At 46.5% G+C, this 24,108-nt stretch overlaps 1 protein-coding gene across 6 annotated transcripts in view; it reads right to left on the bottom strand.

Moving 5' to 3' along the window:
* LOC110125789 (uncharacterized) overlaps positions 1-19,041 on the bottom strand; it is a 40,639-nt gene extending 21,598 nt beyond the window's left edge. For 3 of the 6 annotated variants that reach the window (XR_011492806.1, XM_020875082.2, XM_020875109.2), the window contains exons 1-2: positions 18,583-19,041; positions 8,882-9,019 (exon numbers count right to left, since the gene is read on the bottom strand). Coding sequence is in view for 4 of the 6 variants with exons in the window: in XM_020875082.2 (XP_020730741.1) it covers positions 8,882-9,019; positions 18,583-18,803 (359 nt within the window). In the remaining 2 variants the exon portion in view is untranslated. Of the gene's footprint in view, positions 1-6,949; positions 7,012-8,881; positions 9,020-18,582 lie in introns of all 6 variants that reach the window. The other 3 variants (XM_070480521.1, XM_070480520.1, XR_011492807.1) reach the window with 2 other exon arrangements.
* Between the last annotated feature and the right edge of the window lie 5,067 nt (positions 19,042-24,108).

The following is a 24,108-nucleotide window of genomic DNA, read 5'->3' as shown; positions in this document are numbered from 1 at the left end:
TTTATGTATGCAACTGTAGCTCGGTTGTCTTAGTGCAAGGAGAGACTTTGATCAAGAGCGTCTGGAGGGAGGGGTTTCATTAAATGCTGTTTTCAGCCCTTAATTCTACAGCTTTTATGTCTGCGTGTTCCTAAGTCTAGCACAGACCCCAAACAACCCTGACACAGAGAAGCCCCTCCCCAGACCCACGTCTGGCTCTCCCACAGCAGCAGTGAGGGGCTGGGAGGCGTTCCTGGGTAGAAATGATGCACAGTTTGGAAGGTTTTGCTCCTTACTCCCTGGATTTTGGTCTTGTGTTGGACCGAAGAGGAAAATGTTCTCCCCCTCCAGCCCCGTGTCTGTGATTCATTAGGAAAACTTCCCCTACACAAAGACAAGCTTTCCTAAGAAAATGCTTGATAAGACTGTACATTTGTTGACTGAGTTCTTCCTTTTCAAAACATCTGGCCAAGAAGAGAAACTTCAGCCAAACTCAGAAGGTTGAAGTGTCCCTTTCTGAACTCCTTTCCATTGTCCTCACAGTCATGAAAGAGATGGCAACTTGGAAATATTTTTAACAGTTTGCAACCTTTATGATCATTTCTCATGGTGAACCTGCAGGGACCTTCTCCCACAAGGCAAAGAAAACCATTTTTTCCATACATTTGGTACTTCTTCTAGAAATCAATAGGAATGCAGATGGAGAAGCTGTGATCTTAGCTGGTTGGTTTGTGAGTGGAACCACCTGATGTGTGGGAGGCCGATCATTCTCAGTGCCTCCAGCAGTCTCCATGAAAGTGGACTGGGGTCTTAGAGTAGGATCATTGGATTAGAACTTGGGAAATAAAATTTAACACTACTCCATCTGAAAGAATCACTTTGTTTGAAAGACTAACAAATAAATGGGTGGTTTCAAAGTCTATGTTTTAGTAGCGGAATCCGTTTTCAAAGGAGAATCACACATGATAAATTAGTAAACATTTATTGAGTCCTTGGGATGTGCAAGGCACTGGGCTGACCCAGGGATCGAACCCAAGTCTCCTGCATTGCAGACAAATTCTTTACTGTCTGAGACACCGAGGGAGGCCTTTACATGCATAGAATTATTTAATTTAATCTTCACTACTCTTAACATGCTCTGCTCTCACGTCTATTTTATAGTTGAGGAGAGGAAGGGATTGGCTTGCTCCAGATAACATGCTGTATAACCCACCATATGAAGCAGATCAAAGTGAGGCTCCTGTGGAACTAGGGTTAGAATACCATGAACCTTTAAGACCTTCAACCTTACTCCTCTGTCAACTTGTGTCTCCTGGAAGCAACACCAAGGCTTTGTAGAGCTAGAGTTTCCAAAATCTGTTGACTGGATAAATCCTGAAGTTTCTTCCCAGTCTAGTGCCCAGCGGTCCTAATTCTGGACACATAAACCATAGTAATCCTCAAAATGAGCTCTGTCAGACTGGATGTTGGAGAATGGTGCTCTTCTTAAATGGGCTGACTCAGAGTCACTTATCACATACCTTTAAAGAATAGATTCTTCAAATGACTTTGCTCCACTAAACATAGGGGTGAATTCCAGGAATTGTGCAGAGGTAAATATTCTGATGCTATAAGATTAAATGTGCTGTTTACATTAAAACAGTACTGCCCAAGTCAAGATCGCTCTTTATATTTCTTTCATGATTAAGTTATTAAGTATTATAGAACTAACACATTCGCTTATACATTCACTGCGAATCATCTCTAATCCAGCTAGGCGCAAGGATCAGGTGTTAGAATTTTTGCTTCTCATCTTAGCTAGATGTCTGTCTGGGTATTGGCTCACTGAGAGCACAGGGCTCATCAAGGAAAGGGGGAGACTTTTGATGTCTTTGTTAGCGGTTCACAAAGGGAGAAAACTCCACAGGCTGAATCTCTTAACTCCTAACTCACATCAGACATCCCTAAATTGCCCGATTTTAGTGTTGCTAAGGGGGTGGGGTGGGGAAACAGGCTCCTCCTTACAGTGTAGTTTGGGGTGTAAATTGGTATAAAATTATTGGAGGGCAATTTGGCAATAGCTATTAAAAATGAAGTGCTCATACCCTTTGACCTGATAATAATTCACCCTCTGGGAATTCATCATAGAGAAATACTCCTACAACTGCTCAAAGATGTAAGTGTAAAATGATGTTTGCAAGAATCTGTTTTACAGGGAAAACTGGAAAGGGCCCAAATGTGCATTAACAGGCAATTGGTTAAGGAAAGTTTGGTTCAGCCACACAATACGATACATGGAGCCATTAAAAAGAAGATTAAAAGGAAGATCACTCTTTACATACTGGCAGGGAAATATGTCTAAGACATATTGCTAGGTGGAAAATAGCATGCTTCAAAGTTGAGAATATAATCCCAGTTTTGTAAAATAATAAATAAAATGTTAATATATGCCTTGAAAAAAATGTTAACTGGTTTTCTCAGCTGTGTAGGATTAGGAAAGATTTTCACTTTCTGTGCTATATATTACAAGGTTTCAAGTTATTTATGGATGTATATTATATACATGCTGTTACTTTTGTAATCAGAAAAAAAAGTAAATGTTTTTGTGGCTTGGTCTCTTGAGCCAAGAGAGCCTGTTGAGAAAGCGTGGAAGCCTAGTCCACATCCTTCAACCTGAACAGAAAACAAAACTTAGCTGATGTTGGAACAGGGATGTAGCTTAACCAAAAGGAGGACCATGCATGGAAAATCTTCTGGCCTTTAGAGTCTATAAGCCATTGTAATAATTAGCCCACAGTGGAGGGTTATTTCACGAAGGAGCTAAAGAGAATAAGCTTAAATGGCAGTCAGATTTTGAACCACTGCTGTGGCTGAGAGCATGACTGAGGACGAGAGACTCAAACCAAGAGGCCTCATCATCAACAGTGACTTGCCCGAGGTAGAGGATAGCCATAAAAGATGAAGGGGACTTGGTGTTTAATTTTCACACTCATATCGAGTTAAGATTTGATGCAAGTTATTATAAGGACAGATTTATGGGGTCGCAAAGAGTCGAGCACGACTGAGCGACTGAACTGGCTGACTGACTGATAAGGACAGATTCCTTATATATAAGGACAGGGGAAGGGTCTACAGCTTTTTAATTAAGGGGACTCAACCAAAAGAATGCAAAATTACAAATACAAAATTAAGTACAGGGCTTTGGAGGGGGGCCCCTGAGAAAGAGGGATTCCCCGGTGGGTCAGTCAGTAAAGAATCCACCTCCAATGCAGGTGACCCAGGTTCAAGACCCTGGGTCAGGAAGATCCCCTAGAGGAGGAAATGGCAATCCATTCCAGTATCCCTGCCTGGGAAATTCCATGGCCAGAGGAGCCCGGCGGGCTACAGGGCAGAAATTGGACACCACCACCTGAGAAAGAGGGACCCTTAAGCTGTTCTTCACCAGTTTCTCAGCAACTGGGTCGGCTCCGGCTTAGAGTTTTTAAAGCAAGGTAACATGGAGAGTGATACATACTTCCTTTTCTTTAAGAATAATCCTACCAGAGAAGCATTTCCATTTCATACCTGGTGAAAGCTAGAGGTGGCACCCTGAGCCCTGGGAGACTGTGCTCCCCCAATTTTGGTATATTTGAGTTTCTAGTGATGTATAAGCGCTGGAGAAGCTCTGTTTGTTGACTGTGGCAGATGCCCAGTTCTTGATGCTCATAAAACTATGGCAGTCAGAGTTGGAAAAGACGTATTAGGTCATCAATTTAGACTCGTGTCCAAGGCAGGATGGTTCCCTATTGTAGTCGGTCCAAGCCTTCCTCCAGGCAGTTTGGAAACATCTCGAGGGCCTAACTCTTCTGAAGGCTATTCCTCTCTGGTTCCTGGGAAAACGCTGAGGCATTTTGATGGGGGGGAGAAAAGCATTTTAGAGCCACACAACTACTTAATTATATCCATTCACCTAGATTCCTATCGATGTTTTCCACAGGAAGAAAACAATTCGGTGTAAAGAAACTCTCGTATCTCTGGCATAAAGTTGCCATCAGGGAACAAATCACTGATTTTTTCCGGTTCCTTGTATTTCAACTTTGGCGGTGAGTTTCTTTTTAGCTTTAGGAAAAAAGCAAACTTGCTTGAATTCTCCATAGCCAGGGTTATCAAGAATGAGTAATATTTAATTATTTAGTAGCTTTCTAAACACTTATTTTGAGAGTGTTTACTTCTGTTTTTACTCAATTTGATGTGTTCCCAATTTTTATTTTAGGCTTCTAGGGGTCTATAAAAATGGGGACTCTGAAAGCTACAGTTTTAATTTCCCCACGGTTCCTTGTAATTCTAAGTTGATAATGAACCTACTCACCCCCAAAATTTTGGTAGCTACTTTTTAAAAAATGTATTTTATGGAAGTATAGTTGATTCATGATGTTGTGGTAATTTCTGCTGCACAACAAGGTGATTCAGATACACACACACTTCATATTCTTTTCCATTATGGTTTGTCACAGAGTATTGAATATAGTTCCCTGAGTACACAGTAGGATCTTGTTTATCCATTCTATAAGTAACAGTTTGTGTCTACTAACCTCCAAATCCCAATCCGTCTCTCCCCATTGGTGGCTACATGTTTGTACAGAAGGAGAATTCTCCTAGAAGAGTAGGCTTGAGTTGTTATCGACTAATTCATGTATCTGTCTTCAGAACAATCTCTTATTTTCTGTGCCTCCTGTGTGTGTGTGTATGCGTGGTTTACTCTCTTGTTCTTTAACTGGTTGTTGGTTTTTGTGAGTTTTTTGACTTGAAAATACTCAGTCTCTTTTTGATAAGCAATGCTACTAACAAATATAAAATACTCAGAATAATGTAATAGTTGGATACTTGCATTTGAAAGTTTATTGTCTTTTTAGATCAACACGAGCAGGCATTTGTTTATTGATGCTCGTGACATCAGTATTAGAACTTTTATCAACGTGCAACATTGACCAACCATTTTTTCTTAGAATTCCTAAAGATGGGCTCCCAGTTAACCAGCTATTAGAAAACTATCTGTTAAAGCTGAGTTAAACTTAGCTGAGTTTAATTAAATTTTAAAAGTTGACTGGGAATTCATCCAAAATGTGCTCATCAAAAGACAAAGGTATTTGAAAGTAGAGGTAAGAGATAGGATTATGGGGGGGAAATTAATTTTAAACTTCTTGAACTGGAAAAATGGTTTAGTGATAGAAAAGCTGAAGATAAAAAAGATTTTGCTTTAAAAATAGTCCAGTACTGTATATCTGTCCCTAGGATTTTCTGTGGCTTGCTCCTTTCAGAAATGTGCTTGCCCACATTAAAAAATTACTAAGGATAATGGAAAGTGAAAATTGCTGAAATGTACAAAATTACCAAAGGTACAACATCATTTGGAAATAACTATAAGAATATTTTCCCAACCTAAAAACTCCAAAAGATTTTTTTTATGATCTGTGAATGTACTTAAAAGTACATTTAAGTAAATTTAAGTACATTTAAGTAAATTAAGTACATTTAAGTAAATCTCATAAACAAGTTAAAATATTTTAGCTGTGCATTAAACAAATTTTCTTTAGGAAGAATAATGAAATTACATGAATTTAGTACTGTCTGGAAAAATATGGACTATAAAATGGAAAGTTAATCCTGCTGGTAATCTCATTAATGTGGCTTACACTGAACTCCTTACAGGCAAATAAATTGTTAGCTCTTACATAGATGGATATCTGTCCTGAGTAGAATATTTGAGACATGTTTGGCTCAGTAATTATCAGTGGAACAAATAAGCATGCTTTGTTCAGATAAATCTCAGATTGTTCACTGTTTGACATATAGTTATGCTTGATTTAAATAGTAACTAATGAAATGATAGCAATTTTATGTATTTACAATCCTATCTGTGCTCTGAAAATTAACATGTCTATATTTGTCAAGCCAACTCATTAGAAAAGACCCTGATGATGGGAAAGATTGAGGGCAGGAGGAGAAGGGGGCGACAGAGAATGAGATGGTTAGATGACATCATTGACTCAATGGACATGAGTCTGAGCAAACTCTGGGAGATAAACAGGGAAGCCTGGCGTGCTGCAGTCCACGGGGTCACAAAGAATCAGACACAACTGATTGACTGAACAACAACTGGTTAAGAACTTGGTTTAGAAAGAAAAGAAATTAATTTGTTCATAGAATTTTAAAAATTCAGTAGTAGAATAGATTCAGCTTCTCAAATAACATTATCTGGATTCTGACTCTCTCTCTTCTTTCTGTTTCTGCATCCCGATTTTACCACTTTCTGTACTGTTCTCCTTCTTTGGCAAATATTCTGGCAAAGACTGTACCACTTAGCAACCTCTAGGAGAAGGAGTATATTTCTTTTACAATAGAAGCTGAGCTCCCGTTGTCTTAGCATGGGTCCCAGGCCCATCACTGAACCAGGTAATAGTGCTGCCGTGGTTTGATGGTACCTTAGCTTCCTGTGGAAGCCAAAGGAAATGACCACAAACTGGGTGGCTTTAAAAAGCAGGAATTTACTCTCTCACTTCTGGAGGTCAGTAATCCAGGATCAAGATGTCACCAGGTCTGTTCTCCCTTCACAGATTCTAGTAGAGATTCTGTTTCTTATCTCTTCCAGCTTCTGGTAGCTCCAGGTTTCCTTGACTTAGAGTAGCTTTACTCAGATCTCTGCTTCAAAGACCATATTGCCTCCTCCTCAGATCTGCATATCTCCTCTGTGCTTTTGTGTTCCTCTCTCTCCAAGTAAGAACACACGTGATTATATTTAGGGCCTTCTTGGATCATCCAGGATGATCTCATGTCAAGAACCTTAATTTCGCCTGTAGAGTCCTACTCCAAATAAGATCATATTGACAAGTTCCTGGGACTAAGATGTAGACATAACTGTTGCCAGGATACCATTCAACCCACTCTAGCTAGTAAATGTTTAACAATCTCCTTGACAAAAAAGAAAAAGTCCTTATATAAGATATTTGCCTACCTCTGTGGTGTATATCCTGCCACCACGTTCACTTTCAAGCTGTCAACTGGAAGTCACTGAACCTGGAGTTGGGAAAAGATGCACAGTAGCGGAGCACTATATATATATAGTACTTCCACCATCCAGATCCAATAGATGTAAAAAGCCTCAAGAGCACAGATAATAGAGTAATGAATTCAAATAATTAGAAAGTGGTGAGTTTTGAGGACCTATTCACTTCATGTTAAATATAATTTATTTAATTATATATTCATATGCTTTAAATTTTAATTGTGATGATGTTTGACAACTGGCTCACAAAATTTCTGAAAATTTACCGGCGGGTTCAGAAGAGCTGGTGTGATTCAGCACCAATACCACTGGGTAGAATCTGCTACCTGATCAGGTCAGAGTCATAAAGCCTAAAACATAGGGTGAGCAACATGCAAATCACCCGGACTGTAAATGAGGTGGGTGTTTCCTTAAGAGAACGCTGGGGTGCTATTAGTTAAGAAAGGGAAAATAATATGGAAAACACAAAAAAGACAAAGCCACTTCCCATCATTGTTTACAGAGATATTAATGATTTCAGGCTTAGAAAAAAATTTTTAGCAGTTTGAAACTGTTACAGGTATTGTGGCTATCTGTAGTTCTGCAAATCAGTCTCTCTACCTAAGATAAAAATCAGTTTTCACATTCTCATTTTTCTTGGTTCATACAATCTGTTTTTAAGCCTAGACATATCTATCCCAAGGCTTCCCTGCTGGCTCAGATGGTAAAGAATCCGCCTGCAATACAGGACACCTCAGTTCAATCCATGGGTTGGGAAGATCCCTGGATCTTCTACCCACTCCAGTATTCTTACCAAGAGAATCCCATGGACAGAGAAGCCTGGTAGGCTACAGTCCATGGGGTGGCAAAGAGTCAGACATGACTGAGCCACTAACACTTTCATATCTATTCCAAGGCAATAAACTTCAGAAAAAGACATAAACCAATGGTTTTTTTAGAGTATCTTTTTTTAAAATTAAAACCTTTATTGAGATACAATTTATACATCATGCAATTTACCCATTTAAAGTGCAAAATTCACTGTTTTTTTGGTATATTCACAGAGTTGTTCAACCTTCACCACAATTAATTTTAGAACATTTTTATCACTCCCCCAACAAAAACTCTGAACCACTCAACTATCATCTTCCAATGCCTGCACTCTGACCTATTCCCCTTGGTGACCACTAGTTATTATCTTCTCTCTAGATTAGCCTAGTCTAAGAATTTCATATGAATAGAATCATATAATAATTGTTCCTCTGTGACTGGCTTTTTCACTTAACATAATGTTTTAAAGGCTCATCCACGTTTTAATATGTGTCAATATTTCATTCCTTTTTATTGCCAAATGGTATTCCATTGTAAGGATAAACCACAAGTTGTTTATCCATTCATTAGTTGGTGGCTGTCTAAACTGTTTCTCCTTTTTAGCTATTATGAATAACGCTGCTGTGAATGTTTGTGGACAAGTTTTCATATGGACATAATTTTCATCTGTCTTAACCTAGTGGCCTTTTAATTAAAAATTTTTAGTGAGGTTTCTTATATTCCACATGCTGAAGGGAACTACCATTTAGGAATGAAATCAGAAATGTCATATACCGAATTCTAGTTCTCTTAGATTTTGGGTCACTACCTCAATCCCTTAAGAATCCTGGGACTGGTTCAGTCCAGAGGAGGACTCTGCTCGCCAACTCCAGGATGGAGGAGGGTGCTGTTTGTCAGAAGAATTTAGGAGGTGACCTTGGGCAAATCACCAAGTAGGCGTGATACAATTTCCTCTCACACCCAAGGCCTGGCCTTGCCCACAGCAGGCTCATAATCATTCGGGCACTCTTCATAAGCCGGGTATAAAAAATAATAAAAAAGAATAATAAAAATTAAATCTTAGTCTCTGACCTGGAAATCAGAGTCATGGGATTTGGGAGACTTGCAGGAAAGAGGGAAATTTTTAGCTTCTCTGATAGAGGCCAGTAGAGAGCTTCATTTTCACCCATGAGTGAAGGGAGGAGTTCTTTCCAGTTCTGTCTTGCAGACCTGGGATGGGGGGAAAAAAAAGCTCCATATTAATTTATACAGCAGCTTTCTTCCAAGAAATTCAGAGTGTCTCAAACAGTCTTTCACTCATTCCCCTGAGGGAGTTTGCATAAATGTGCATATGAAATTATTTCTTTTAAAATTTACACTCTCCAGTTAGCCAGTACTGGGCAGAAATAGAACTAGAAAAGCAGACCTCCTGACTGAACATTCCACTATAATATTTTCAGTGAGCTTCTATAAATCAGTGCAGAGCCTTAAAAACAGGATCTCTCCATAATATCCCCGGGACTCTGCTCCCTGATGACTGATGTTCATTTCCACAGGGGCAAACTTTTCCCTTCCAAATGAGAGTCGACCAGCATGGCGTGCACCACGACTCTCAGGAACCTCATTCACTTACAGTTGAGCGCTGAGGCCCACCTTCAAACAGGCAGCCCAGCTTCCCTCTCGCAGCTCAGCCCTTCTAACCCAACGGGAAACCTCTCGAGAATCTTGAGACTGGCTCAGCCCAAAGGAGAAAGAGTCCTGCTCCTCAGTTGTGGGCGGAAAAGTGTGGTCTAGCCAGGCCCTCTCCCCTGTCACTTGTTGAGTCTCCATGTTGCTTGTCCAGGGAGCCGCACTGCCCCTCAGAGTCATGGAGGTCACAGTGGGGCACATACTCAGCTCAGTTTCCTGGAGCCCAGCTAGGTGCCCGGGTGCATGGCTCTGGGAGAGCTACCAGCATCAGGCATCCACAGGGCCAGCCCAGCTCTCCGCCCTAAACCAAACACTTAATTCCTCCTGTGAGACCGCTTCTCAACATATTCTTATTCTGAGCTTCTGATCGCCCATCCCTGGAAAAAGAAAGTTGTGTTGTTATTGATGTTGTTACACCAGCTCATGTATTTAGAATCTCAGGGAATCACACCTGGGGAGTATCTCTGTGCACTTTTCTTCCCCGCCCCAGAAACCTCTGGGCTCCACAAATTCCTTCCCAGGGATGTCGGGGGAATGGGAAGTCATAATCTGTTTAGCAACAAAAAGTTCAAACTTGTGTCCCACGCTGTATTCAGCCTCAGACATATTCTGTTTCAGCCCCTACACTCTTAATTAACCATGTTTAAATTTTATTTAAACTTCATGTTTGGACGGGTTCCATAGCTTGTGGGGACGGGTTCCATAGCTTGTGGGGTCTGGGGCAATGTGAAAATGCAAACCCCTTGTTCAACGTTGGAGAATTTCACGTGACACCGAGCACCGAGGCCTGCTGAGTACCAGTCTCATGGGACTACACAGATTGCTTGTCTGTGAAGCCATCAGCCCTGCTGCCAACATTTAAAGAGCAAAAGACTCTTAACCCCTCTCAAAAACTAGAAAAATTTGGTGCTCTAGGTTTTTTTCCCCAAATGGAACACAGAATTGGTTGGTGCTGAGAATCCATTTGCATTAGTTCGCTAGGGCTACCGTGACCAAGTCCACAGACTGAGTGACCTCAATGACAGAAATTTATCTTCTCACGGTTCTCAAGGCTATGCATCTGAGAGCAAGGTGTCAGCAGGATGGCTTTTCGAAGGCCTCAGTCTTGAGGTTTCCTTCTCAATGATGAGCACGCTCTCCCTGTATCTTCACAGAGTCTTCCCTCTGTACTTTCCTGCCTCCTAAACTCTGCTTATACAGACACCAGTTCCCTTGGATGGGCACCCACCCTACTGACCTGTTAATTGAATAACATTTTTAAAGGTTCTATCTCCAAATACAGTCACATTCTGAGATACTGGGGGTTAGAGCTTCAACATCTAAAATTGTAGAGGGGACCCAACACCGTTCGGTCCAGTACAAAGCTGTTCAGGCTTCCCTGGGGGCTCAGATGTTAAGAATCTGCCTACAATGCAGGAGACCCAGGTTCGATCCCTGGATTGAGAAGATCTCTGGAAGAGGGAATGCCTACCCACTCCAGTACTCTGGAGAATCCCCTGGACAGAGGAGCCTGGCGGGCTACAGTCCACAGGGTTGCAAAGGGTCGGACACGACTGAGTGACCAACACTTTCATTTTCACACATTCACTTTAGAGAAGGGGAGGCACAGTGCTCCAGGCCAAAGCTAGCCCTGTGCTCAGCAGCCGCCATCCACAATGTGTGGGCTCTGTTCTGCGTCCCATTTCCTCTCAGAGAGGCAGCCCTGCTCCTCCGGGGAAGCATATGGCCTAGTGACACTATCCAGCCTGGCTACACGCTCCCTGAAGCTCTGCCTACTAAGGTCGCTACTCAAGTGGTCCTTGAAAGCACTATAATCAGTTTCTTAAACACAAAAACAAAAAATGTACCCATTCTATCGTGCTAAGACTTCAAGTGCAGAGCAAAAATAATGGCCCTGGGGGTACAACTGACTACTCAGAGACTTGATCTGCAGGTTTTAGGAGAGGAAACTTGTAGCCACCACAAAGCTCTTCCTGGGGCTGATCGCACTGAACATCACCTGACCATACAAGGGACGGCTCAGCATGTCAGTGGAAACCCAACTCTACAGCTCCTTGGAGGCAGCATGCTCCCAACAGGCCTTTGGACCTATTTGCTGAAATGTTAGCCAGATTATAGCTGAAAATTCTGCTAATTCTGGGGAAGTTTTTGGTCTTGTGCCTGGAACTATTGAAACATACATTCACACCTACCACATGTAACACTTAGCAGCATAATTTCCAGCACAACTTTCATACTTTATTTTTAAAAGAAACAGAGTGGAGACTAAAGACCTGCACTCACTGCGGCTTTTTGCAGGAGGCTCCACAAAAGGTGGAGGGGATGGCTTCTGCGATGAAGAGAGCGTTGTTTTGCATTTTTAAAGGAGGGGAGCCACACAAATCTTTGCTCAGGATCAGGGAACTCAGGATGCTGAAACCTAACATTTGCACCCTCACATAAACAGAAAATAATAATAACAATAATGTCAAATGTGCAAGGCTCTGGGAAAAGAGTAACGATTATCTCATAAATCCCAGCAAAAGAATTTTAAAACATCTTACTGTAGCCCCTTTTGTGTTAAGACTGAGAAAGGGAGGTTCTTTAATTTTTCAAGATTCTCCTCAGACCAGCTCTCCGCTTAAATGCCGATCTTTTCTCCCGGCCAGGGCAATTCCCACCCCACTAGGTTACTTCTAAACAGGCATTGTCCTGCCGGCCTAAATTGCATGCCAGAATTACAAAACCCGCTCACTTAACACCAACGTCTCTATTTAGACTGCAGAGTTGAGAAAGCAAAGGCTATTTCAACTTCAACTCCCTTAGCAAACAGAAGAAAAGGCATCTGACCCGCCGACTTTTCCAGCTGGTCCTTGGGTCTGGCCGCCGGTCTCCGCCGCAGCGCGCGGGCGCCGACCCCCAGTCTGCCACCAGGGGGCGCAGCATCCTTTGTCCTGACACAGGCATTAAAGGCAGGCTGTGCAGCTGGCTGGGCCTTCCCGAAAATCTGACTTTCACTCCTTTCATGGTTTCTCTCTGGAACCAACCCACTCCCCGGCCCCCTTCATTCATTTTAAAACCGTTCCTTCTTCCCTGATGCTCACAGTCTCCCTCCATCTCATCTCAGATCTGGGCACATTACTGGACTCTGGGCAAGTTTCTAATAGGGCTTTTCAGAGGCACCAGCCCAACCACAGCTGCTCTTCCTCTGCAAAGCTTAGGAGACCCGGGCCCTAGCTTATCATTTGCTGTCACATGGAGGCCCCTCAGTTGAGGATGTTTCTAAAGATTCTTCCAGAATGAAGGAGCCTCAAAGACAAGACTAGCTCCCTGGAAGAATTATCACATTCATTCTCTAATAGCCCTCCACTTCCTCTCAAGAAATAATAACAAACAAATGTAATGACCGGTTTGAGAAGCTCATGCCCCCCCCCCCCCCCCCCCCCCCACCCCCCCGGCAGTGTTCAGCTTCACCAACCCTCCTGCCCCTGAACAATCTCAGATCAGCCTTTGCAGGTAGACACCTACCCACAGGGAGCAGCTGAAGCATCCTTTCAGCCACACCTCTTACCACCCCACTGTGCACCCCAAGCAAGGTAACTGCCTCCTCCTACCCTCAACAGCTTGGCTGTACCTATTCTCCAGTAGAAAGAAATCCGCTCAGATACCAAAGATTCAGTGTTATCATCTTTCAGGGATTAAAAAAACAGCCCTTTCTACTTTAAAACACACTTGTAGCCCTGCCCCTACATACAGACAGAACACAGACAAAATGCAAACCTTTAGATCCCTAAAAATCTACTGTTCTGCAAGAGTCGGGCACAGGGTTCCTATCCAGGCCCTTGAAAGGCAGCTGCTCTATTTACATGGAAAGATTTCAAGTTTACAGAGTCTTTTCCCTGCCTCTCATTTTAGCCTCAGAACAACTCTCAGAGACAAGCAGGAAAGTCTCAAGCCTAAGACATCTGCTCCAGTCCTAGAGCTAGTACAGGGTAGGGGCAGCACTTGTCGGGCAGTACTCAGGCGACCAGGGCCCGAGGAGAGCTGCTGGCCCAATTGCTGTCACAGATGAGCCTCAGGATATCTGCACCGAGAGAGCCATGGTCTGGTCTCCTGAAAAACTGTAGCGTGAGTAAGTGCCTAGATGGGGCAGGAAGAGAGGAAAGGAAGGGGTGATATTAACTCTAACCTGACCCTTCTTTTTATCTCTGGCTTTCTTCACTTCCATTTTCTCCCCACTCATCTTAGCTAATGCAGAAGAGTGGAACTGCTGAGCCTGGGGACAGGTAGCCCCAGCCAGTCCACCTAATGTGAGCTGGTTTCTCCTTCTTCATAAAGTAATGATAAGGTCTGTCTGATATGGGAGAGAGTCACTAAAGGGCAAAAAAGGTCAGTGGTATTCTTGGCAGGGGGGAAGAGCAGAGTGGGAGCCTTTTACTTTCATTTTATGCCCCTTTGTATTTTGATTTATGCATATTATTTTCATAATTTGATTTTTAAATTTTTATTGGAGCTAATGATGCTCTTCAGAACTGCTGCAGTGATGACTTACGTAAAGTGTCTGGCATGCACGTGGTCTGGCACAGAGTCGATGCTTCCTGAACAGTAGTTTACTTTAGCGATCACAACACCCTCAAAACTGAGCAAACGGACTTCAAAATCAAGAATCTCAGAGTATAGTGCAGACTCTGCCCTCAGCTCACCGTGTGCTCTTAGGAAGTCAACTACCTTCTCTGAGCCTTTGTTTCCTCACCTATAAAATTATAAGGTACAGGTCAGTTGATTTGGAAAACTATGGGGAGGACAGAGCAGAACTTACCTCCCCCTCCAAAGTGACTGAGGCACCTTTTAAAACTCAGCTACACACTTTGCAAAGGGGGTTTCTTAAGCTTGAGTTCATCAGAGACCCTTCCTAAAAGTTGTCAACTAGCGCAGGCAGAAAGGGCCAGACACACCTGAACAAGTTCTAAAATAATACAGGAATCAACACTCTGGGAAGGCCATCAGTTTACGGAGGTGGGAGGAGGTGGGAACAGATAGTTTAGGCTCTTCTTTGGGTGCAGTTGGCACCATGATGATTTCCAGACAAAAGAGTTGCCAGTGGTTGGCAGAGGGGATGAAATTCAAGGCCCAGCCAGGGTTAGCCCCAGTCCAGTCTCCTAGGCTGAGAGTTTTGTGTGGGTGCAGGGCTGGCCTTGGGGAGACTAGACCCTCCCCTTAACACAACCATAAGGACAGCTGCCCAGGAGAATTGGACGAAAACACCTCTGAGGTTTCTTCCAACATTACCTGAACCATCACCACAACATAAGTGGGGAGACTGGGTCATAGAAGGAAGAGATGCTCAGACAATGCTTCAGCAGCTGGATTGGGGAGACCTATTCTGTGGTAAGCCAGCTCCTGAGAATCCAATGGAGGCTTGTTTCTAGAACACGCATGGATTCCTTTCCCACCCTGCTCAAAATCAAATTTTTCCTCATAGTCTCCTTAGCGCTGGGCCTTTGGGGACAGGATGGCAGGTAGTCTGATGGGTAGGAAGGTTGAGGCTCCTTTCACCCTGTGGTCTTCTTCCTATTTAAAGCCGCACCGCCTGTCACAGCAGCCTCTTGCCAATATTGCAGGCAGGAATATTTTCTGACATTGTAAGGGGGGTGTTCACACCATATGGGAGGCCCTTTCCCAAGGCCGTTGCAGGGCAGAAATTGGTTTCACCCGCTCCCCAGGAGGAATCTTCAGCCATGTCCCACCCCCCCACTAGGGAGGTCAGACTCGAAAGGTATCTACATTTCTATTTTTTAAAAAAGAAGAAAAAGTGGAAATTTTTTTTTTTTTTTTTGTATCTCTGAATTATCTGACCATGCCTGTTACAATAACATCTCCCCCCAAAGCCTGTGTTGTCACTGCCTAAAGAGAAGGTAGTGTTTTCTATTCTTGTGGGATCTGAAATAAGGGTACCAAAGTATGGGGAGACCTGGAAGATGCTCCCTTTTTTATGAGGCTAGCGATCTAAGGGGCAGGGGGAGAGGGAGCAGGAAGGAGGTTCCTTAGAGAGGCAGGAGGTAGGAGGCACCTCTCCTGTAGAGAGGTAGCAGCAGCCCTGCCTGATTTCCAGAGAAAAACCAAGTAAATAAAAACTGCTCCATCAGTCATCACACTTTGACAAACCTATATTCCTCCAACTTCAGTGTCTTTCAGAGGAATACCTTCTGTTGTACATTACAAGTCAATTTCAATGGCAATTCTGAACGTCTGGCCACTTGTTAAAATGCTTTCTGCGCTTGCTTTTCTGTGTGGTTCTTTTCTGTGCCCGTTTGTATCTCTAATAAGCAGCATTGTTTATTATCCTTGGGTCCGTGCCCCTGGGACTGAACTGAAATAGAACAGGAGTGCCGAGTTTGAGCGCTGGAAAATACTTCGGGTTTCCCAGGCCCCTGAGGGGTCCGCGGGGCAGAGGAGACAGCCGCGTGGGGAGAGCCCACCCATGCGTGTGCGCCCTGCGAAGGGCAAGCTTGCAAGAGTCGTTCCAGATTCCCTTAGGTCCTGGGCAAGGATGCCGAGAGGAGTCCACAGGGAGACACACGGGGCCTGGAGATGCCACGAAGGTCTGGGACTAGGAGTGCGACTTAAGGGCCAGTCTCATATTGCCAGGATCATAAAAAGAGACTGTGGCGCGGGAAAGGGTCTGAGCTGTCTTTTAGGTTCGAAGTCTCAATACTCATCCCCGTGCAATTAATTCTCACGAATAAATTCTCTTTCTTCTACATAACCCCTCAGTCTCTGCTGTCAAAACGAGCATCCTAAACAAGACGAGGGTTACCCCCCTTCTTCCCTGCAGTTGCCTAATATTTCTCCCCATTTCGTTTTCAGCCGAGTGCTTTGTGACCACGGGGATGGAAGCGCGTGCGCCGAGAATAAAGCGCCACCGTACCCCTAGTTACAGAGACTTTCCGCCCCCTCCACCCCCCACATCGGCCCCTTCGTAAGGCCTCTCCCAATTCCACTGCTCCCCAAACAGCCTGGGGTTCGTTATCAAAAAGCAGAAACCCGCATCGGAGATACAACCCGGCGTGCCTTCCGCGTCTGGGGGAAAATTTTCCGGTTTAGCCCAGCCTGCGTCTCCACGTCCACCCCAATTTAATGTCAGGGCGGGATCTGCCGGAGAGTTTGCCAGAAAGAATGTTATTAAACCGCGTGAGCCAGACCCTGGCTGTGTGCTTCCCAAGCGAGACTTCCAAACCCAGGGCCCGGCCCGAATTGTCCCTGCCACAGGTTCCTGTGAGAGACAAGCCCCTGTCCGCAACTTCCGAAATTTCCTCCAACAGGCTGCAAAGACTGCTCAAATTGTCCTTCCTAGCTCCACTCCCTCATCCAGTTAGGTTGTGTTAAAATACAGAGATTCTGTTTGCTCGCAAGAACAGAGTGATTTCCCTCAAGCAACTCCTGCAAGAGCTTTAAGCAGCCTCTGGGTTGCAGCGCGTCCAAGCGTCTGAGGAGTTTTCCGAATTTCCAGAAGTAGTAAGGGGAATTTTGGTGCCGGAGAAAGTGCAGGGTATGCGAGTGCGGGGTGGGGGTGGGCGCCGAGGAAGCCGCCTGGAGACATTTTGTCTTTTAAAGTTAGACTTGCACCGAGGTGCCAGTACAAACGGCACCGTTTCGGGGTTTCCTAATTTAGAGAATCGAGCTGAGTTTGGGCCCATCCTTGAAGCCAGGGGCCCCTCTCAGCGTACTATTTCCAATTTTCCGAGAGCGAGCAGAAGGGCGGGCGCAGCTCACTGGGCACTGCCAGGCGCAGCTGACTTCGTCCGCTGCTCCCGGCTCTCCGCTCCTCTCCCTTCTCGTGCCAACCCCAGAGCCATCCCATCGCTGCCAGGATTGCACCGGGGAAGTGAGGGCCGAATGTCTAGGCTGCGGAATCTCCCAACAGGTAGTTTCACCCAGGAGCTGGCAAGGCTTAAATATCAAAGGTTGGGTCGCACGGGCTGCATTAAGCTGGAGCACTGACGCGGTAACCGAGGGAGCCAGGGGAAGAAAAGTTGCTTTCTGGGAGTCACTTTAAATAACCCCGTTTTCTCTCCAATCTCCAACTTCTCTCGAAATAGCGTGAGCTGTGCCATTTGGAATGGCACTCAATGAGCCTAAATAAGCCGCTTCAGGCTGTAAACTCATATCCGATTTGAATTCTTTTTTCCCCTCAGTAGTTACTAGAGAACCCAGCTCGGCTTTGGAGCGATAGGTATTTATTTGAGAATTGGGAGATTCGCCTTCGAAACGTCGTAGGCTCCAGGGCAAAAGAGGAAAAGGCTGTGTTGCACTTGGATGATATAATTGAATTATGCCTTTCCCTGGTGTGCAGTGAGGAAAAGCAGGATGCCAGGCAGTATGTGGAATGGGCGGCGGCAGCCTCGCGCTCCAACGAGCGCACCACACTTCCTTCCCAGGGCGCGGGGAGAACTTGGGTTGGGCCACAGTGTCCTGCCTCCAGCAAGGATGTGCACCAGCTGGAATGTCGTAGCAGCAGCATGATCCCGGCTGCGTGGCCCCCTCCCCTTTGGGGGCACTCTCCCAAAGGTGCCCGCCGGAGTCCGTAGACGCACGTGGTACATGGAGACCCGGCGCGCAACTCGAAACCGCGCATATCACCCCAAAGATCCCAGGCGCGCGCAAGGCCCTCGCCGGGTGAGGGAAGGTGGGGGACCGAACCCTTGAGCCAGCGGATCTAATCCCGCTTTGGCAGACAAGCTCTGAGCTGTCATGGGGTAATGCTTTCCGCACCGACACAAATCGCGGAACTCCGGCTCTGCCTGCTCAGTCTCCTAGAGAAACGTTCTCAAACTTTCCCGGGGTACTGGCCCCTAGAAGCCTCTGGGGCCATAGGCGGACCTGACCCGGGAGACTTGGATTTTTAACCGCCTGAGGACCTGGTGTCCCAGTTACACCCAGCCTGCTCCCCCACGCCTTCCCCAGTACGGCTAGCTTGCCGTGCGTCTCCACCGCTAACCACGCTACCCAAACTTTCCAAAGTTTTCTAACGCTTTGCCACCTCCAGTTCTCCTGGAGCAGGCGAGAGGAGAAAAAGACCCCCCACCCTCCCTCCCTCCACCCCTCTTCTCGCCTCTCCCTCCCACCTTCGGCCTCCCTTGTGAGTCCAAACCTTGCAAGTCGGAGCGTGCGGCGGTGGAGCCCCCGAAGGCACCGACTCTGCAGGGGACGGAGTTCGTGCTGCATCCCCCACGCTCAGCGCCTCGGCCGTTCCGCCCCCTCCTCCCCCACCTCGTTTGCGGCGCAGGGACCTGTGGGCTTGTAATTTAGTTTTGTTCAAATTTAGTTTTTTTCCCCCCCTTTTCATTTTTAAAGATTTTTTTTTTTTCCTTCTTCTTTGAGATTACTCTGTTAGAGCTCAAGAGTCTGCCTGCCTTCCAGTTTCCCTGCGCGGGGATCGGGAGACGCATCCTTCGCGCCGGGCGGGTTGTCTTGCGAGAGGGGCCAGGGGCTCCCAGGCCGCGATTTCTCCAGCTGGGTTTCGTCTCCCTGGGAGACCCTCCATCCTGGCGTGGGGCAAATTCGTGGCGGAGCTCAGCCTCAAGGCAAGCCTCCTGGGCCTCCACCCCACCCCACCCCGCCCCCTACCCCGCCAGAGCTGCGGCTGCAGTTGGTTCCGGGGATGTTTTTATACCAGTTTAGGAGACGGAGTAGGCAGTAGAGGGGAGACCCTATTCTAACACCTTCCTGAGGTCTTCCTACACATGGAAAGTTCGAGGTAGAAAGGTTGCCTCCCTCCAGGTTCCGCAGCGACGTGCGCCCTGCCGGGAGACCCCCGCAGAAATGCCCCAAGTTGGTTGGTTTGCGGCCTATTGTGTTTTTATTTTGTCTAGGATTAGTGTGGTTGGAGATTTTTGCAGCCAGCCTTACTACCCCGGGGCTTCAACTTTCAAACCAAGTCAACGGGAACATTCCGAAGGAAACTGGATCCCCGGGTGCGCTGCCCGGCCGGGTGCGGGGCAGAGAAACGTAATCCTCTGCGCACCGCGCGGGGCAGACGCTTGGTCCTGGGGTCATTTCTGAATCCCACTGGATTGGGCTGAGGATCGTACTAACCCCTCTTCCCCTACTCCCCAAGGATGGGGCCAACATTTTGCCTCAATCCTTCCACGTGCTGGGTGCGTCCTGTTGTCGTTCGCAGACGACGCCTGCCCTGCGGGCATCCCTAGGGGCTAATGGGTTCAGCCCGGCCACCTTAGCGTCCCCAACATCAGACTCTAGTTTGCCAGGCACTCAAGGTTAGGCTGCCTGTTACCTTGCGTGACCACGGACATGAAAATCTACGCAAAACAAAGGTGCCCACAAATGGCTACCGGAGGGAGCAGCTGAGACCTGCGCCCTCCCACCTCCTCCCTTTGACCTCCGTGCGCTGGGGAACACATGCCCTGCATGCCCCACTCGTTTGGTGCTCCCTCCGGGCGCTCCTCACACAGGCCCCGCTAGGACTCGGCTGCCTGGGACCAAGGTCCCACCTCCTCTCCCCTTCACCCCCCTCCTACCCCGCGCCCACCCCCGGGCTGGTCCCTGCCTGCTCTGGCCCACGTTGCCACCAAGCTTATGTAGGAGAAAACCCAGCGGAGGGTGGCCTGAGAAGGCGGGAGTTTTCCCGGCCCATTCAAACGGCAGCCCAGCAGTAACAGTAAAACCGCATCAGCGGCGGGTGAGATGCCTGTGGCGGCTTTTTAAAAGGCGTGGTGAGTGGGGATGAAGAGGGAGGCGAGAGGAGAAAAATTAAGGTAGAAGGAGGAAGGCAGTGGATAGAGTTGTGGGTGTAAGCTGCCCTGATTCTTAACTCCTCATCCTGCCACCCCCGAGTGTGAGCAGTTGACAAAACTGTCAGTCTTTTAAGTCCCAAACTTCTCAAGGGCCGGCGGAGGAGAGGCACCCCAACCCCCCAAGAGTCAGCGGTACCCAGCCACACTTGGCTTGGGGGCAGGAGAACCCACTGCAGTCGGTGTTTACTTTGAGTTTAAAGGATCCCTGCACAAAGGAACCCCCACTTCCCTTTGCCATCCCCACCCCCACCTACCCTTCCATAGTCCTAGGGCTGTATTTATTTGTTTTTCATCTCTGGCACCCGAGATTTCACTGGGAGATTTTAAGGCAGGAGAGGAGAGGAGGAAGGTAAGATTAAGAAAAGGGCTGGCTGAGGACTAGAGAGGTATTGAAAACCCAACTTAGACGAATTTGGGAGTGTTTTAAAATTTCATTTCCTTCAGAAGCTGTCTGCTGTAGACCAAAACCTAGTTCCATTACTGGGACAGGAAGCTAGAAGTCTCTCTGGAAACAAAGAAGTGAAAGGCTTGAGGGACACCCCTTTCCCCTGCCTCTCCTCAAGTGAATAGCAAGCAACTCTGCGCTCAGCGTGGTGACACCTAGCTGCCCCAGCATGTGGACGGTCATTTCCTTTCAGGAAGGCCAAGGAGGGGCTGGGGAGTGACCCAGAGCCTGCTGGCTGTGCCGTTTATCTTCTGGGATGGAGCCTGAGAAAAGCCCCGGTGTGACACCAAGAGACGGGGCAGTGCCTTGGCAGTGTCACCGGAGGGATGAGGAGCCATCCTTCTTCCTTCAAAGCCCCTCTTCTGCTTATTAACAACTTCAAGTTCATATTTCAAATCTTGGTGATTAGTTGTTGTTATTTTTTTTTAAAGTAGAACATTTACCAATGTGTTTAGAATTATTTTTGTATGTTCCCTATTACTGTTGTTTGTAGGATTTTCTTCTCCTTTTTGTGTTTTCTCTTTCCCCTCCTGCAGTATTGGCAACCCCACAGGAAGAGCTTTAGTGGGGAGGGTGAAATTGACCGGTTCATTCTTACTATCACAAAAAGCAGCATAAACACTGTCTCTCCATTCTTAGTATAATCCTTTAAAAAAAATGAAGAAAACAGTCACTTAGGCAGGAACTGGTTAAGACTGAGAAACGGCCAATACTAGGACACTAGCTAATCCTGTCTCTTTAAGAAAAATCCATAAAGCTCTTCCATCAGCCCAGGGTCTGGGAAAGAAGCAAAGTCAGTACTTGGAACAAAAGAGACAAAGAGCCTAAACAAGAAAACAAACAAACAACTCCCCCCTCCCCCCCTCGGAGACCACAATGGACGAGACGCAGCAAGTGCAGTCGCTGCCTGGCCCGCCCTGCTGTCCCACTGCCAAGTCTGCTGCGTTTGGCTGCAGACTTTCCCTCTCCCCCCACTCCCACTCGCCACCCCCCTTCCCCGGTCCTTTCCCGTCTGTCTCTGCGTGTGACTCTGCGTCCTTCTCTTGGGGTCTGGCTGTGTGTGTGTGTTTGTGTGTGTGTGTGTGTGTGTTGTCCCGGTCTGTCTCTGTGCTGCTTTTGTTTTCACTTGATGTTGCTCCGTCTCAGACCTTCATATTCTCCCTCCCTGTCCCCCTCTTTCACACCCCCGCCCCCAGTTTAAAGGCTCACAGCATATTAGCATACTCTGCCCTTTATATATTTACTTGCTGGCCCTTTTCTGGGCATCTCCTACCGGCCTTCTCAGAACTTGTTTCTCTGGGTCGTCAAGGTGGCCTATTTTGTGTTTTCTTGGCAGCCCTTTTTAGCCAGGAGAATCCCAAAGTCCATTTGCACTTGGGTGTTTAACTGCTTCTCCGGTTCAGGTCTTTGCGCTTTTTCTATAAGGCTCCAGGCACACTTTGTCTGCCTGTCCCTGGCAGTCCTTTTTCCTCTTCTTGGCCGCTGCTCCGGCCTCTCATGCATGCCTGCCTTTGCTTTCTCTCACGGTCTCCCCCCACCCCCCCAATCCAGCCTTTTCCTTCCTTTCCCCTCCTCTCCACCAAACTTTAATACAATGCTATAAACATCTTTGCCTGGTGATGGCTTTTCTTTGTAAAGTGAATGTAAACCCTTGGAAAGTAGGGAGTGGAGGAAAAAAGGGAAGGATCAATCAACGGAGCCTGCAGACAGCAGAGGCTGAACCTTGGAGCAGGCGTCCCTGCCAACAGCTCCATGCTTTTCACACTTTTCTCTCCCTAATAAACCCTTTTGTGATAGTATCTCCTCCTGAAGCATCTGTGTGTGCTCCAGGGAGACTCGGGATCGGGGTGGGGGAGAACCTGGTCATCTCGCCTCAGCTGGGGGGGGGGGGGGGCTGCAGCCTCATGACTCTGTAGCCCCCTACCCAGCCCCTCTCCACTTCCTCTCAGGAAAACAACACAAAGGTTGTTGGCAGTAGGGGCAAGGTCTTCAATGCCTGTTTAGGAGGTGCCTCTTTAAGAGAAGTATGGGATGACTGCTTGAAAAGAAGCTTTCCAAGGCTTCTCCAGGCTTCTCCAAGTTTCTCCAAGGCTTCTCCAAGCTTCACGAAGGCAAAGGGAAGATTCCAACTATCAGAAGTTTGTGGATTGAAGAGGGCTGAGCTGTTTATCTAAAGGAGATCTGAGAAGTCCCAGGGCAGCAAAAACAGTGGCACTTGCCCCTCCCACTAAAAAGGAAAACAAATCCTGCCGAGTAGGCAACAGAACCAGGACAAATGATCTCCCTTGCTTCAATAATATACAGGCAAAGTCTGATGGTGACAACACTGGAGGCCACTCTGAAGAGAGGAAAACCAATTAGCTTGAGGACATGATAAAAAACAGAAATGTAACAGGAAATTTGTCTGCATTGTTTGGTTGCTTGGTGACAAGGGCAGTTTAAGAAACACTGATGTGATAAAACACATATGCATGTACATATACACAGGTGTACATGTATGTAGATTTAGTCCATGGAAAAGAGAGGAAATTGGAAATCAGACAAACCTGACTTGAATATAACCTGGCCACTCATTAGCTGGGCAACTATACCAACCTCACAGTGGTGTTCTAAAGTGTCTGCGGAATTGCGTGAATGAAAAAGCCAAAAGCAATGTCTGGCAAGCAGTCTGTGCTCAATAAGTGAGTCCTCCCTAGCTGTGTTCCTTCCTCCCTCCCTCCTACCTTCCCTCCCTTCCTTACTTCCTTCTTTCTCACTCCATTGGCTCTCTCCCTGAGCTTTCTATGGTGCAACCAAAGGGATTTGGTTTCATCCAAATTGCCTCAATTTCCAGACCCTAAGGGAATTTTGAGTGCTCGCTGAGTCCCAATATTGGAACAGGGCAGACCACACCGTAACTTGCTCCTTCTATGCCCAAATACCACCTGGGCTAATTTGTCCTTGGATGGCAGTATTTGGCTACTACTGCAGCACGTCCTTAGAGCCTTTCTTTTGAACAGTTAGCAGGGAGAGAATCCTTTTCCCAAATCCAATCTTTTACATGTTTTCTTAGACACTGTGTACCCTGAGAGCCTCTGTGTGGGGGCATATATTAAAAATCACACCCTGACCAAGAGGTCTACGAAGGGAGAAGCAGAAAAGAGTACGTTCTAATGAACTGTGATCCTGACCCAGAATTGCTCACTTGGGAAGGCTGTTTTCTTGGTATTTTGACCTTGTCAACATGACTGATTTTTTTTCCCCCCTCTAGAGGAGTCACTCTCTGGTTAAGCTGCTTCTTGGGCAGTGCTTTGGGAGGACACTTCAGTGCATCTGGAAGCATTCACTGGTTAAGGCGCCTGTCCTGACCCTCCATCAGGGACTGTTGCCAGGACGCCTTCTCTTCCCTCTCT

Source organism: Odocoileus virginianus, chromosome 18, assembly GCF_023699985.2.
Source record: "Odocoileus virginianus isolate 20LAN1187 ecotype Illinois chromosome 18, Ovbor_1.2, whole genome shotgun sequence".
NCBI classification, from domain to species: domain Eukaryota; kingdom Metazoa; phylum Chordata; class Mammalia; order Artiodactyla; family Cervidae; genus Odocoileus; species Odocoileus virginianus.
This window is presented reverse-complemented; position numbering and strand designations above follow the sequence as displayed.